A 16,868-nucleotide genomic window follows, 5' to 3' on the forward strand; every position below is an offset into this window, starting at 1 on the left:
AACTTGCTTTATGTTCAAACCAGCCAGATCCAGCCCATCACACCTACCCTGCAATGTCATTCTAAAAATAACAATCACATCATGAACATTTTGAAGCTACAAGATAATACATGATTAATTCAAAACTACGTGAATAAATAAACATTCCATTTGATAGAATCTGAATGCTAAAGGGTTAAAGAAGAAGAACAACAACAACAACTGACGAGAATATTGTGGTGGTGGTGGAGGAATTTTCACTGGCATCCATCAATATGACCACAATTGTGACACAGCTTTCGTTCAAGTGGCCAAAGCCTCCCCCACGGGGCAAGTGAGGATCTAAACTCAGTAATTAAGGAATACTAATAAAATATCAGTTAATTGTATTGTTTCCTAATCCCTAGCTAATTACGGAAGGGAAGCTGTAACTACCCATAATACCTATCAACAGAAAGATGTCTGAGGGAGCAAGAGTTAACCCTTTAGTTAGCATATTTCAATTAAAACACACTGCTTACCATCCCATTTTGCATTCTCACACTCTCATTCTCTTCCACTTTCTTGTTCTTGATTGCTCTCTCTCTCTCCCCATCTCTCCCATACTCTTGCTCTCTCTTCCTCTAACTAGGTAATCATGTGTCTCCTCTACAGTAAGACACTTGTTTCTACCCCTTTGTCACATTCTACTCTCTCATCTCCTGGCACATGGCTACCTCCTCTAAGCCCCCCTCCCCCCGCTTCTCAGGACCTTTGTCTTGTGAGTTACTTGGTGACACCACCAGTGTTGGTGCCACATAATAAGCATCCAGTCCACATTGTAAAGTGGATGACATTTGGAAGAACATCAAGCTGTAACAGCCATGCCAAAATCGACCTTGCTGGTGCTGTGTAAAAAGCCCTCACTCCACTTTGTAAGGCGGTTGGTGTAAGGGCATGCAGCAGTAAAAACCATCCAACCCATGCCAACATGGAGAACAGACGTTAAATGATGATGATGATAAAGCTGGTATCTGGAATATAAATTAACAAATTTTGAAGGAAGGTTTTAATTCATGAAATTTCTCTGAATGAATTAGAAGCAGTCTTGAGTGCCTGGGTGTGTTGGTATCAAAAAGGTTCATTCTATAGATATAGCCATTGCAAACCCACTTTTTTTTTTTTTTGGCTGTAGCATCACCATCACCATCATCCCTGTCTTCAATCTTTCATTTCTATGTTTTTACCTGATTAGCACAAATTAAGTTTTCCTTTCTATTCTTCTTTTTCTTCAGTGAACCTTTGTTCTGATGCCGAAGACAAATTGAAAATATATCACGAAAATTTTGAGAAGGCTTATTTGGAAGCCACTGAATCATTTTACCGAGTGAAGGCACCCCAGTACTTGCAGGCCAATGGAGTACAGAATTATATGAGATTCGCTGATGCCAAGCTCAAAGAAGAAGAATGCCGAGCCAAACGTTACCTAGAAACCGGCTGGTGTTGTCCATCAGTGTCAGCAGTGAGTACACAGCTACCTACATTCTGTAAATTACAGTCACCTGGCTGCAGCCATGCTGTAGCACTACTTTTAAAAGGTTTCACTTGATTATATCGATCAAACCCTGTTGTTCTGTTAAGCATTTCATGAATCTCACTTGATAATAAAATACAGATGCTGAGTAATCTGAGCTGATTACTCAGACATAAATACTGCCTGGCATTGTTGTTCAAATGCTCTGCATTGATATAAACAAACAAATCTGTTTGGTTAAGAAGTTTGCTTTGCAGCCATGTTCTTTTAGATTCAGTCCCATTCTGTGGCACTGTTGGGCTAGTGTCTTCTGTAACAGCCCCAGGCCAACCAAAACCTTGTGTGTGAATTTGGTTGACAGAAACTATACAGGGCTTATTGTATGTCTGTGTGTATAACATTTTAAAGTCCACTTTTCCATGTTTGCATTGGTTGGAGGGAATTTTGTTGAGAGAGATTTTCTATGGCCTAATGCCCTTCATGTCTCCAATCCCCATCAGTGTCCATGCAAGATAATACAGGGTTGGATAAAATAATGGAAACACCTTAAAATTTCGTCATGGTGCTGTTTTTCTCACAGACAGTGCCCAACTGACCCTACTATACTGTGTAGTCGACAAAATCAAAAACAAACAATGCACATGCTTGAAATTAAAAATATAAAATGTTGACAATTTACCCATCGCACCCAGTATGTACACACACACATGCACACTATGGGTTTCTTTCAGTTTCCATCTGCTAAATCCATCCACAAGGCTTTAGATCAACCTGAGGCTATAGCAGAAGACACTTGCCCAAAGTGCATACACAGTGGGACTGAACCTAGAACCCTGTGGTTGGAAAGCAAACTTCTTACTACACAGCTATATCTGCATCTGTGTGTGTGTGTGAGTGCAACAAATAATCTGAAGAGTTCAATAGTGTTTACAACAGAAAGAAGAATTCACCAGTGTATTATTAGCTAACAGTGTTGAGCTGTCATTGTCTTTCTTCTAGGAATACCCACTGGACACCTGTACAAAATATTAAACATACATCCACACACACACCCTTACAAATACAGCTGCCATTTTATTCTCATAACTCATCTTGTTTTTCTTTTCCCAGTTGATTGACTGCTGTGTTGAGGTATTGGTAACAGCATTTAAGGACACCATTCTCAATGAGTGTGCTGGTATGATCAAAGCCAATGAAACAGAGAGTAAGTTTACCGTTTCCTTCTAACATCACGATCCAGTAGTTCTAAGACCATTGCTAACCTGTTCATGTTATACCATCATCATCATCATCGTTTAACGTCTGCCTTCCATGCTAGCATGGGTTGGACGATTTTGACTGAAGGCTGGCGAACCAGACGGCCACACCAGTCTCCAATATTGATCTGGCAGAGTTTTTACAGCTGGATGCCCTTCCTAATGCCAACCACTCCGAGAGTGTAGTGGGTGCTTTTTACATGCCACCGGCACGGGGGCCTGTCAGGCAACAACCTCACTCGAATCTTTTTACACATGCCACCGGCACAAGTGCCAGTAAGGCGATGCTGGTAACGATCACGCTCAAATGGTGCCCTTTTATGTGCCACTGGCATGGAAGCCGGTTAGCCGCTCTGTCAACGATCACCCTCATATACATTACAGTATATTGCATTTATATTTATATATTTATATTTCATGCACCTCACCATCCTATCATTCTATCATCATCATCATCATCATCAACAACGACTTCCATTTTTCCATGATCGCTTTGGTTGGATGGAGTTTATTCTACGACCAGATGCCTCTCCTGTCAACAAAGCTCACCTGTTTCCCAAGCAAGGTGATATTTTCCCATGGCCAGACATGTTTTCGCAAAATATCAGAAATGAATGACACTGCTCATCTAACAGTGACACTCATTTACAACTGCCATGGAATGTCAAGACAGGGAGACGTATACATACACACACACTCACAACCACATACAAGCAAACACACACACGTATACATACATGTGTTTGTGTGTATGTATGTATGTATATATATATATATATATATATATATATGATGGGCTTCTTTTAGTTTACCTCAAGAAAAAATCCACCCACAAGGCTTTTAGTCAACCTGAGGCTATAGCAGAAAAGGGCACTTCCTCAAGGTGCCATGCAGTAGGACTGAACTCAGAACCATGTGATTAGGAAGCAAACTTCTTACCACATGCCCACATTTATCTTTTCTCTTTTACTTCTTTCAGTCATTGGACTGCAGCCATACTAGATCTCTGCCTTGAAGGGTTTTTAGTTGAATGGATCATCACCATCCTTCTTTCCATTTTATAAAATGTCAAATTTTCATTCTGTCTCCTAATGCTGAACATAAATTTTCTCCTTCAGAATTGCGTTTGATGTTCAGCCTGATGGACAGGGTTGTGGATGGAATCGCTCCCATGTTACATGATCTTGAAGCTCATATAGTCAGCCAAGGTTTAGCAGATATGATGTCGGCTGCCAGAACCATCACCACTGTAAGTACATTTCTGTTTCTCACTTCTGTATTGAACAACTTTGGTGTGTGGTCTATTGGTTAAAATGTTGGCCTCAATTGAAAAGTTGAGGGTTCAGTTCCTGGACTGGCCTTGCATTGGATCTTAAGCAAGGAATGTCATTTCACCTTGCTTTAGTTTACTAAGCTGAAACCCAGTACCAACTGATTGTTGGAGAGAGTGGAAGGGCCTAGAGGTTGTCAGTGTCTGCTCACAACTTAACAGATACCTAAAACAAGGTCATACTTGCTTGTGTGGAATGCTATTTTGGGTTCAACTTTGTCATGGTCATCATTTTAACTTCCACTTTCCCATGCTTACATGTGTTGGATAGATTTTGTTGAGGTGGTCATTTTCTATGACCAGATACCCTTCCTATTGCCAACCTTCACCTGTTTTCAATCTATGTTAATATTTCCTCATTGTCAAGCATTAGGGGATGACACTCCAGCTTTATCGACATTGTAAAAGTGGGCAGCTGAAGTTTGGAGGGGGACAGGAAGTCTTGAAAGATGACCCACCCAATGTCTGAATGTTCTGCAGCTACCACTGCCAAGGAAAACATTGATCATGTTCACCTCACAGTGATGCATGACAGGTGGTTGACTATAATTCAAATAGTCAATGCTATTAGAATTATCCTGTGAGAGAGTTGAGAATATTCTACACAATGAACTTGGCATGACATCTGATTAAAAGCGCACCAGGTTGATCACACCACAGGAAAATCTGACCTTGAGGTAGATCCAGCTGGTTTCCTTGGATGGTTCTTAACCTAGGATGAGTGTGGGGTTCATCACTTTGAGTCAAAGACAAAGCGACAACCCATGCAGTGGAAAAACCCTTCCTTACTGACTCCCCCCCCCAAAAAAACTGAGGTCATTTCGTCTGCAGGGAAGGTGATGGCTTTAGTTTTTTGGGATGCAAGAAGCATTGTATTTATTAATTATCTTCAGAAAGTCCACACCATCAATGGAGTGCTCTATGCCAACTTACTATCGAGACCAAAAACCCAGGACAACTAACAAAAGGGGTCTTGTTTCATCAGTTAAATGCTCCAGCACACAAGTCTTTTGTTTCGATGGCTGCCGTGTGTCTGTGACTTTGAACTCATTGATCGCCCTCCCCATTCTCCTATTTTGGCTCCATCTGTTTCTCAGCATGAAAAACCACTTAACTGGCAACCAGTATTGCAGTGAGGATGACGTCATGTCTGTTGTTGATGACTTTTTTGACCAACAGGATGAAAGCAGCTTCTTCACCAATGGGATCCAAATACTGCGACACTGATGGAAGTGTGTAGACTGCAATTGGGAGGAGAAAGGGCTGTGAGAAAATAAACCTCATTTGGTTGCATTTCATGATAATATCTTGGTCAGCCAAAGGATTATATACAAATTTTATGATTTTATTGTATGTCTTTATATGTGTTTATTATATTTTGTATTCTGAACAATGTGCATTTTCATTAAAAAAAATTTTTTTTTATAGGATTCTGAGAAATATGTTGAACAACTTTTGGAACTTTTCAACCGATTTAGTAAATTAGTCAAAGATGCCTTTCTAGATGATCCCCGTTTTCTTACTTCTCGAGACAAAGTAAGTTTGCTACTTGCCAATACATTTAATTTAATATTCTCTTGTATGGACTTTGTTGAAGGGCAATGATGCTCTTATCAACAGTTCCGTATCAGATGAATAATGAGGTCCTTTAAAGTTGTTTTCCTTGAGCCTAAATGTGAAACCATTATATTCTCTTAGTAATATTCTTTTTTTTTTTTGTGTTTTAGGCCTATAAAAGTGTTGTTAATGATATATCTGTGTTTAAACTAGAATTACCAAGTAAATCAAAGGGGTAAGTTTTTTTTTTCTTTTTACTTCATAAATTCAAAATTTTCATTGTCTTTTTGTGTGTGTAAGCTAAACAACTAGTCTCAAAGTGAAGATCTAAATTTCAATTGGAAATTAGCGATTTTCTTTTAGTAAACCAAAAATTTTGATTGAAATTTTACCTTTGGCTAAGAGATAGTTACATTAGGTTATCAATTCTAGGTAAGAACTCTTAATATAAATTTATTAAAAGTAGAATGTGTGGTGTGGGTTTGATCTAGTCCATATTTTCCTCATTGCAGAATGAATGTGAAGACACAGCCCGAGTCACGCTGTCCAGAACTGCTTGCTAATTACTGTGATATGTTGCTCAGGAAAACATCTCTGAGTAAGAAACTTACTCCAGAGGAAGTGGAAAAGAAATTAAAAGATGTTGTAAGTAGAACAAGCTTCAATTAATAATTTTATATTTTAAAAAATTTTCTTGTGATGTGATATATCAATGGTTCTCAGCTAGGGTTCATATGAGTCCTTGGAGTCCATAATAGTATTTTATGGGGTCATGAAAAGTTTTGATTCAAATGTATGTGTTGCAAGAAACGGCTAGGTTTGTTTCTCTCTAACATTTTACACAGTTCAACCTTCACGAGTGACTGAATGAATAAGAAAATAGGAATTTTGAAAGAAGTATCTATAAAATTCCCTTTTAAATATTGAATGACTATGTGGGAGTCCACCAGAATAAAATTGTAATCAAAGGGGTCCATAGATGAAAAATGGTTTTGAGAACCACTGATTTATGTCATGGATGTAATTTTGCATCATCACTGTTGTTTTAATGTTCACTTTTCCATGCTTGCATGGGTCAGACAGACTTTGTTCAGGCAAATCTTCTAAAGCAGGATGTATTTTTCTGTCGCCAGCCTTCACTTTTTATATGAATGTGTGTGTTATTTAATAAATGCAATATATATTTTTATCAGCTAGTAATACTTTTATGTGATGAAAACAACTCTGACAGCATACAGTCCTCAGGCTCTGTCCACATGGCATAACAAGCTAAAACAGGTTGATAGAATAAGAGGAAGTATGAGAAAAGGCGAGAAGAAAGTAGATGCAAAAAGTGGAAGGTTTGAAAAATACGAAAAAGAAAAATATGGGTGGGGAGGATTAGAGTTATGTCCCCTTGGGCCATAAAGTCATATGGTTGAATAGAGGCCGAGAGTCTGCGATACAGCTGCTCAGTTTGGTTGATATTTTCCAATTCGCTGACAGGAACTTACCTATATGTTTGCATTTACTGGAAGTTTCAGATCTAAAATTCTGCTGTGCAGTGGAGTTCTTAGATTTAAAAAGGATCTGTGATCTTTTAGCTATGCATAGCTTACATTTTTTTTGATCTGTTGACATATGATATGGATATTTCAACTATTTTCCAGTTGATTGTATGTGGTTAGCATAGCGATTTTTGAAGTTGCCTTCACATAACCTAATGTAGCTCTTCTTTTCAGTTATGTTATCATCTAGTGTTACTGTAATTTCTGTCTCATGTATTACAGATTTAATCATGTACCCCTAGTGTGGTGGACAGGTTCCTGGGTCTCAACAGTTACAACTGGGAGTAGGCTGTTGGTGATGTTTGTGTGTAATGATGCTCTTCATATTGGGACAACAGCTCTATGATAATTTGATTGAGCACCTGTTAAATACCGTTTGGTACTTGTGATTTATGGGAAATCATGTTATAAAATGCTATCTGAATTGTTTTCATTGCATGAAACTACTAGTAGCTCATAAAAATTTAAACTGTGTTTATTAAATAATACTTATCTCTCACCAGATGGAGTACCTTTTTTGTTGATCTTACCTTCTTGGTACAGTATACTATATGTATATCATCATCATTCTTTAACATCCACCTTCCATGCTACCATGGGTTGGACAGTTTGACAGGCTCCAACAAGCCAGAAGATTTTTGAGCTCCAATGTCTGTTTTGGCATAGTTTCTATGGCTAGATGCCATTCCTCTGTGTGTGTGTGTGTGTATAAACTATATCTATTATTTTCTATCTTTCAGTTACTTGTTTTGAAATACGTTCAAAATAAGGATGTCTTCATGAGGTATCATAAAGCCCATCTCACACGTCGTCTTATCTTGGATACATCAGCTGATAATGAGAAAGAAGAAAATATGGTTGAATGGCTGAGAGTAAGTTTAACTTATTCAAATACTCACTATCTACGTGTGTGTGTGTGTGTATATGTAACGACCTAATTATCTAAATCTTAAATTAAATTACATCATGAAGTAGTTACAGATATATCTGGTCCCCAAACATGGAACTAAACTCAAAAAATGCTGTAACATGAAAAACATTTAAAAAACTTTATTAGTTTATATATGTTTTAATAAATGGTTTGTATATATTTCCACAAGTATTTTATTTGATTTTCCACTCAGAGTTTAAGGTGTTTTATTTATTTTTTTCTTCTCTTTCAACTTTTATGCTTTTCAATGTTTGTTGAGACTGATATCAAGTTGGAGAAATCAACTGAAGTTAAGGTTTATTTTTTTCCTTTAATTTCTTTAATGGAAAAAAATAAAACCTGAATTAGAAGCCATCATCATCATCTCTCTCTTTTTTTAATTTAAAAAAAAAATTTTTTTTGTTGTAATTTCTTAGGAGGTTGGTATGCCTGCAGATTATGTAAATAAACTAGCCAGAATGTTCCAAGATATCCAAGTCAGTGAAGATCTGAATCAAGAATTCAAAGAAGTCTTTCGAAACAATAATAATGATGCATTGGCAGGTGAGAAAAAGTGAAATTGAAAATTTTTTAAGCATTATAGGCACAGGCATGGCTTCCCAACCATATGGTTCTGGGTTCAGTCCCAGCATGTGGCACCTTCGGCAAGTGTCTTCTACTATAGCATTGGGCCTAATCAAAGCTTTATGAGTGGAATTGTTTCGCCCCCCCCCCCCCCCCATTCTCTTGACAACTGGTGTTGGAGTGTTTACGTCCCTGTAACTTAGAGATTTGGTTTTGAAAAAAGAGACTGATAATATAAGTACGTGGCTTAAAAAAAATTCTTCAAGATGGTGCCCAAGCATGGCCACAATCTAATGCCTGAAACAAGTAAAAGATAAAAGATTCTTTCACTTTCTTTCTTTCTTTCCATTATCATCATTTTGTGTCTACTTTCACATTGGCTTGGGTTGGGTGGTTCAGACAACAGTGTCTTACTCCAATGTCTCAGTTTTCTACAGTGGCTTGGGTGCATTTTTCCATGGCACCAGCACCGGTGCAAAACGAAACCATCATACTGAAAGAAGAAGTGAGCAATAGTATTAGGGGACAATTATTTTAAGTGAACTATGATGAGAGGAACAGAGTTACTGTTGTGAGGATGTGATAGTGGGGAAGAGAGAATGAGAGAGATAGGGACACTGTAGAAGAGTGATAGGGTAAGGTGAAGAGGGGTGATCTAGTGCTACACCTTGTTAAGCTATGTTATTTAGAATATGTCTATTTATAACAATAACCTGTGTCATATATCATGTAGGTAGGAAAATTTTAATAGTTTCTTGTATTGTGTAGATGGATACATACAAGGATAAATTATAAAATAGATGGGCCTTTTTTTAACATGCATGGGTGTGTGGTAAAAAGCCTGCTTTCCAACCACATGGTTCCAGGTTCAGCCCTCTGCATGGCACCTTGGGCAAGTGTCTTCTACTATAGCCTTGGGCCAACCAAAGCCTTGTGAGTGGATTTGGTAGACAGAAGCTGAAAGAAGCCCATCGTGTGTCTGTGTGTGTGTGTATATATATATATATATATATATATATAAAAAGGGGTTTGTATGATTGTGTATAGAGGGATATATATTATTCAAAGGAATTCCAACTCTGTTTTTTATGTTTTATTTATATTCTTTATAATATTAATGTAGAATATAGAATATATAGTAAAATGAAATGAAGTATTGATTGTCTTATTGAATAGATGAAATATTGAATATCAAATATTAAGGGAATAGTATACTTTCTTGCATTTAAGCAGTTTTTAAGGTCCCAGGTTGTGACAGGAATATATATATATAAAATCTCTCTGTGTTTGTTTCCCACCACTGCTTGACAACCAGTGTTGGTGTGTTTATGTCCCTGTAAAAGAGACTGATAGATTAAGCACCAGGTTTAAAAATAAAATGAGTACTGGGGTCAATTAGTTTGACTAAAATTCCTCAATGTGGTGCCCCAGCATGACCACAGTCTAATGATTGAAACAAGTAAAAGATAAAAAAAAGATAAAAAATTTAGTATGATATAGAAACAAAGGTATGTCAGCTTGATTTAATTTCCAATTCCAGCTGTTCCCATACTCAGCCATTCCACTGTTTTCTGAAATTAGGGCTCATCTTTTATTGAGGGACAATACTGAATAAGATAAATACATTTTTACAATAATAACTCTGTGGAAAGAAGTTTGCCTAATGATATTAATTTGTCTGCATAAACCTTAAATATTTCATTACCGACTTACCTGAGATCATCGTTGGTTCTGTGATACAAACGTCTCAATTTAAAGAAATCTAGATTTTAAAAGATATTGGGGTAATGACTCTCCCTAGACACAACAAAACTAGATTTAAAACTTCAGGTTAATTTATGGTCCAAACACCAGATTAATTATAAGGAAAGTTTTTTTTAAAGTTCTTCATTAATTTTGAAATTAATTGAAACAAAAGCAGTTTCTATTTCTACTAAAATAAGGTAACAAAGGGGTTAAGCTACATTCATGGGATTTTTTCAGTAGACTTTCTAATTAATTTCCAATTTTAGAGAGTGAGAATTGATTAGATTAGATTATGAGAAATGCCCTTTCTGCACTGACTGCATGAAAATATATTTATTAATTATCTGAAGGACATTGAGACCTTAATTTAACCCTTTTAGCTTTCTGCCCTTTTTTGATGATCTTGGTAAAAACACTACTGCAAAATAGTAAAAAAAACAAAAACTATAGAAAATAAGGTGCAATTCAAATAACTGCAGCTTGGAAGCTCTATTAGCTCTAGAATGAATCCATGGTTGCACATCACCATTGTCAGTATTATCACTGCTGTCATTCTCACTTTGATCTTCTCTTGGCTCTTCAGAAGCTTTTATATCTTTGCTGCTGCTCCCAGTATCATCAGTACCATGATGTTTATAACATTTTATACTTTTTCATTTTTAGATGCTATCAATATAAAAATTTTGAATGCTGGTGCCTGGGCTAGAACTAGTGATCGTATATCAGTAACACTACCAATGGAACTAGAAGACTACATCCCACAAGTCGAAGAATTTTACAGACAGAAACATAATGGACGCAAACTACAGTGGCACCATCTAATGTCCAATGGTGTGGTGAGTAATTGTACCAAAGACTTGTTGTTTTTTTTATGCTAATGAAATAATTATTGAAACAATGAAAATTGAATTAACACAAGTTTGGACCACCTGTGTTAGGGCAGGTGTAATTTTATACCATCAGTACCTACATTGAGAAGTTTTATCTGGTAATCCTGTAAATGTGGTTTCTAAAGAATTTTCTGAAGAACATTGCTCTGCAAATGTTTTCTATTGTCTTTTTTCACAGACCGTTTCTCCATGGCTCAGTCTGTCAACTGAAACATGTAGAGTTAAGGTGGATCCTTCCATGAAACATGTAGAATTAAGTTCCCTGCTCTGATTAGAATAAACTCGCTAATTTGAACTTACTATGCTTCTATTATTACTACTTCTTATCAAAGAAGCTTGAGAGGCGGTTGGATGGAACCTACACTCGCCTCCTTATGAGAGCTCAAAATCTCTCGTGGAGGCGCCATCCAACTAAAATGCAAATATATGTGAAATTACCACCTGTGTCATCTCTTGTGAAAGGTAGGAGAGTCCAGTTTGCTGGACATTGTTGTAGAGCTGAAAAAGAAGTAATTTCTACTCTTCTCCTCTGGAAGCCATCTACTCGCAACACCAGAGGGCGCACACTCTCCTACCCTGATGTAATCTCCAGGGATACAGGCATCCAGCAACAGGACGTCCGTAATGCTATGATGGACCGTGAAATCTGCCGTAACATGGTAAATTCCATTGTCTCGACCACGGTCGAACAATGATGATGATGATTACTACTTCTACTACAAATTCCATCATTTTGACTTCTCCTTTCAGGCTCCATAGAATAAGTACCAGTTGTAATTGACTCGTCCCATCCCACAAAATTTGAGGTCTTCTGCCTATAGTAGAAAGGATTATTAAAGCAATTAGCTGATTGGATCATTAATGTAGGACAAAGTGTTTGGCAACATTTCTTACAGCTCGTTACATTCTGGGCTCAAATTCCACCAAATCTGACTTTGCATTTCATCCTTTTTGGGGTTGATGCAATAAGTGCGAGTCAAGTACTGAGGTTGAGGTAATCGATTATCCCTCTCCAATCAAAATTCAAACCTTGTGCCCAGAGCAGAATGCATTATTATTATTATTATTATTAGTAGTAGTAGTAGTAGAAGTAGTAGTTGTCGTAGTAGTAAAAAAGTGGTAAGTTGGCAGAATTGCTAGCACACCAGGAAAAATGCCTAGCAGCATTTCATGTGTCTTCAGGTTCTTGGTTCAAATTCTGCTGAGGTTGACTTTGCACTTCGTTCTTTCAGGGGTGATAAAATAGGTACCAGTTGGACACTGGAGTCAGTGTAATTGACTTATCCCCTCCAGCCAAATTTCAGGCCTTGTGCCTTTAGTAGAAAGAATTATTATTATTATTATTATTATTAAGGCAGCAAGCTGGCAAGATCATTAATTAGCATGCTGGACAAAATGCTCAGTGATGTTACTTCTAGCTTTACATTCTGAGTTCAATTTCTGTCATGGTTAATTTTGCTGTTCTTCCTTTGGAGGTTGTTAAGATAAGTACCAGTTGAGCACTGTGGCCAATGTGATTGACTAGCCCCCCCCCCCCAAAAAAAAATTTCAGGCCTTGTGCTGATAGTAGAAAGGATTGTTATTGCCTGTATTTGGGATGGTGGGCTGGCAGAATTGTTAGGACACCGGGGAAAATGCTTATCAGCATATCGTCCTATTTTACATTCTGAGTTCAAATTCTGCCCAGGTTGACTTTGCCTTTCTTCCTTTTGAAGTTGATAAAATAAGTACCAGTTGAGTACTGGGGTCGATGTAATTGACTTAATCCATCCCCAAAATTACTGGCCTTGTGCCAAAAATTTGAAACTGTGTTGAAAAGGTCTGCTAAAGGAAAAATTCTGTATAACTTTGTATTTCTATAAAATTCTGTACTTTTTGTTGTTAAACTTTATTTTTAAAATTCATAGACATGTTTTTATTAATTAAAAGAATTAAACCCTTTTTAGAACTTGTTAAAATATTTCAGTGTTTCTACTTGTATGAAAGAGATATTTTCATCCATTCTGCTGTTTTTCCCTCTCATTCTATCTGCCTGTTTTTACAATTATTTTGGCAGATAACCTTTTGTAACGATTTTGGTCGCTTTGATTTAGAAGTGACAACCTTCCAAATGGGTGTTTTGTTTGCTTGGAATCAAAGGCCAAAGGATAAGATCTCATATGAAAGTTTACGGTTAGCAACTGAACTACCTGATTCAGAACTACGAAGAACTCTTTCGGTAAGTAATCTTTTGTTGTTTTTTCAGACATGCATGTATGCACAAGTATGGCTGTGTAGGCATCTTGTGTGAGTATTTTGTATTTATATAGATCTGCACAGATGAAAGCCTTGTGAATGAGTTTTGTAGTTGGAAGCTAAAAGTAGCCTGTCATATATATGAGTAGAGAGAGAGAGAGAGAGAGAGAGAGAGACTGGCACTCCGTTGCTTACAATGAGAGTTCCATGTGATTGGATTGACAGGATAGCTTTCTTGTGAAATTAGCTTGCAAGTGGCTGAGCATCTGGCATGGATTGGACAGTTTGACTGGGAATGGTAAGTTGAAGAACTGTACCAGGCTCCAGTTTGATTGGCTTCGTTTCTATGGCTGGCTGCCCTTTCCAATACCAACCACTTCAATAGTCTAGTGAGTGCCTTTTACGAGTCACTGGCACAGGTGCCTTTCATGTGTCACTGGCATGGTTGGCTTGACGTGTCTTCTGAAGCACAGCAAATCACCAAAGGTTTCAAGCAGACTCATCATCCAAAGGTCATGCTTTACCACCTCATCCCATGTCTTCCTGGGTCTACTTTTTCTGTAGGTTCCCTCCACTTCTTCACACAGCTATCCTTGTCCATATGCATTAAATGACCATATCAGTGCAGTCTTCTCACACCACATCTGATGTTTCTTCTGCCCAATTTTTCTCTCAAGACGTTTTTTTTTTATCTTTGATCTTGAATTTCAAATGTTTTTCAATCAATCTTACAAGTAAATTTTTAATTGTCTTCCATCTTTTCCTTTCAGTCTTTTGTTGCATTTCCCAAATTGAAAAAACAAGTTCTTTTATGTGAACCTGAAGCCAAATCTCCAAAGGATTTTGAAGACAGCACTCAGTTCTGGATTAATCAAAAGTTTGCTTTAATGTAAGATTTAGTAGCTTGGTGTTTTTCTTAAATGTCAATTTGAATTAAGCAATAGTCGCTACCCTACAATAAGAACATCATCAATATAATGCACTTAACATGTGTTGTTTAACCCTTTACCATTAAACCAGCCATATCAGGCCCAAGGGAAGGCACGTGACTTAGTGGTTAGGGCATTCAGCTTACAATTGTAAGGTTGTGAGCTCAATTCCCGGCGACACTTTATTTCACGTTGCTCCAGTCCACTCAGCTGGCAAAGATGAGTTGTACATGTATTTCAAAGGGCCGGCCTTGTTACACTCTTCAATGCCATTCTAAAACTATACATTCACATCATCAAAATTTCAAAGCTATGAGATGATACATGATTATACATAGAGATTTGGTTACCATTTCTAGCAAGTTGAGTTATAATATAGAAACTTCTTTTGCTCATTTGTAATTCAGTTAGGTTTAAAACTATGAGGAGGAGTCTGTAAATAAAGGTCACAGTCTCTATTTATATACAAATATATAGTCCATTGCAGTACTTTGTTAGCAGCTAAAACAATACGAATAAATATGCTCTCAATTGCTGTTCAAGACATAGGGGTTCCTCTCCCTGATTTTCCCTGTCTTTGTATTTTCCGTAGTAAAAATGGAAGGCCACAGAAAAGAGGTCGTATCAACCTGGTGGGCCGGTTGCAGTTATCCACAGAGAAGAGTAAGGAGGAAGACAATGAAAGCATCATGCAGCTTAGGATTTTGCGTGTCCAGGTTTGTCTGAATCATTATCACATTGTTATTAACTGTAGCCCCTTAGATACCAATCCACTTGAAACTGCCCTTGGTTCTATGATACAAACTTCCCATTTGTATATATGTGTGTGTGTGTGTGTGAGAGAGAGAGTTGGTGTGTCTTTGTCTTGGCATCATGTGATTGTTGTTGGACAAGCGTCACCATCGACAGGCAGTTTCCTTCATTTCCAATCTTCCATGTGAAAAACCTGGTCATGGGGAAATATTACCTTACTTGGAAACAGGTAAAGGTTGGTGACAGGAAGAGTATCTAACTAGAAAAATCTGCCTCAACAAATTCCATCCAGCTCATGCAACCATGGAAAAGTGGATATTATGGTGATATATATGCATACGTCTATGTACTCCCATGCATTTAGATAATATAATTATAAACATTAACAGTTCTTAAAATTTCATTGTCTTTTATTGAATTTGCAGGAAGCTATCGTGAAGATCATGAAGATGCGCAAGAAAATTACCAATGCTGCCCTCCAGACAGAACTGGTAGAGATCCTGAAGAATATGTTTCTTCCCTCCAAAAAGCTCATCAAAGAACAGATAGAGTGGTTAATTGAACATAAATACATGCGCCGTGATGAGGACAACATCAACTTGTTCATCTACATGGCTTGAATAAAAATGGCCTTTTTATATGCCATGTTCACCTCTCTTTGGGTGCTTACCCAACAATTTATCGACCTAACTTCCTTTCTTCCTACCAACCTGTTTGCAATGCCAGCCTTTACCTGCCTGTATTTACCTTCATCTCACCTGTTCACTGGCTATAAAACGTTTCACCGTCTATTATTGCTGCCCACCCCCACCCCCCACCCCAGAATATGGATCATTGCAGTTTTTTCTTCCTGTAATATTACAATTACTTTATAACTGTTTCTTTCTGTTTCTATATAAATGTGAATATATATATATATATGGGTATTTGTATGTACATATATAATACACACATGTATGCATGAATATATGTATGTACATACATATATATACACACACACACAAACACACATGTATAATTACTTATATTGACTAGCATACAATGTCTGTGTGAGTGTGTGTGTATATATACATACATATATATATACACACACACACACATATATGCATGCTTGTTTAATTACATATATTAAGAGGCGACACACTTGTTTCACAAAAGTGTTGCATTCCTGAAAGTCTTGACAAAATATCAGATTCTGTTCCAGGATAGGAAATGGATTTTCCTTCAACTTCCAACTTAAATGGAAATCAATCTCTCATAACGGAATTCCCTGATATTGTTTGATTTTCAGGAATTTCTAGTATGCATAAGTGTGCATGTGTCAATATATACATATATTTACATACACATACACACATGTGCATATATGTATGTATGTATCTATACGTGTGTGTGTGTGGATATATATGTATATGTGTGTATATATGTATGAGTATATATATATATATATATATGTGTGTGTGTGTATTTATGTGTCTATATATATGTATATATGTGTGTATATTTGTGTATGTATGTATATATAGTCACATTTGTGTATGCAAGTGTGTATGAATATTTACATGTTTGTCTATAGATGTGTGTATGTATATGTATGCATGTATATACATATAGACATTCAATACACACATATTCAAG

The 16,868-nt window shown here is 37.0% G+C and overlaps 1 protein-coding gene across 1 annotated transcript in view; it reads left to right on the top strand.

Moving 5' to 3' along the window:
• LOC115223190 (cullin-5) overlaps positions 1–16,070 on the top strand; it is a 36,002-nt gene extending 19,932 nt beyond the window's left edge. Inside the window, exons 6-18 of the mRNA XM_029793638.2 lie at positions 1,254–1,480; positions 2,603–2,696; positions 3,867–3,997; positions 5,507–5,614; positions 5,806–5,870; positions 6,148–6,280; positions 7,923–8,054; positions 8,530–8,656; positions 11,087–11,259; positions 13,370–13,531; positions 14,319–14,437; positions 15,070–15,193; positions 15,656–16,070. Coding sequence (XP_029649498.1) covers positions 1,254–1,480; positions 2,603–2,696; positions 3,867–3,997; positions 5,507–5,614; positions 5,806–5,870; positions 6,148–6,280; positions 7,923–8,054; positions 8,530–8,656; positions 11,087–11,259; positions 13,370–13,531; positions 14,319–14,437; positions 15,070–15,193; positions 15,656–15,850 — 1,790 coding nt within the window. The 3' untranslated portion in view covers positions 15,851–16,070. The remainder of the gene's footprint in view (positions 1–1,253; positions 1,481–2,602; positions 2,697–3,866; positions 3,998–5,506; positions 5,615–5,805; positions 5,871–6,147; positions 6,281–7,922; positions 8,055–8,529; positions 8,657–11,086; positions 11,260–13,369; positions 13,532–14,318; positions 14,438–15,069; positions 15,194–15,655) is intronic.
• Positions 16,071–16,868: the final 798 nt, after the last annotated feature.

Source organism: Octopus sinensis, linkage group LG22 (genome assembly GCF_006345805.1).
Source record: "Octopus sinensis linkage group LG22, ASM634580v1, whole genome shotgun sequence".
NCBI classification, from domain to species: Eukaryota; Metazoa; Mollusca; class Cephalopoda; order Octopoda; family Octopodidae; genus Octopus; species Octopus sinensis.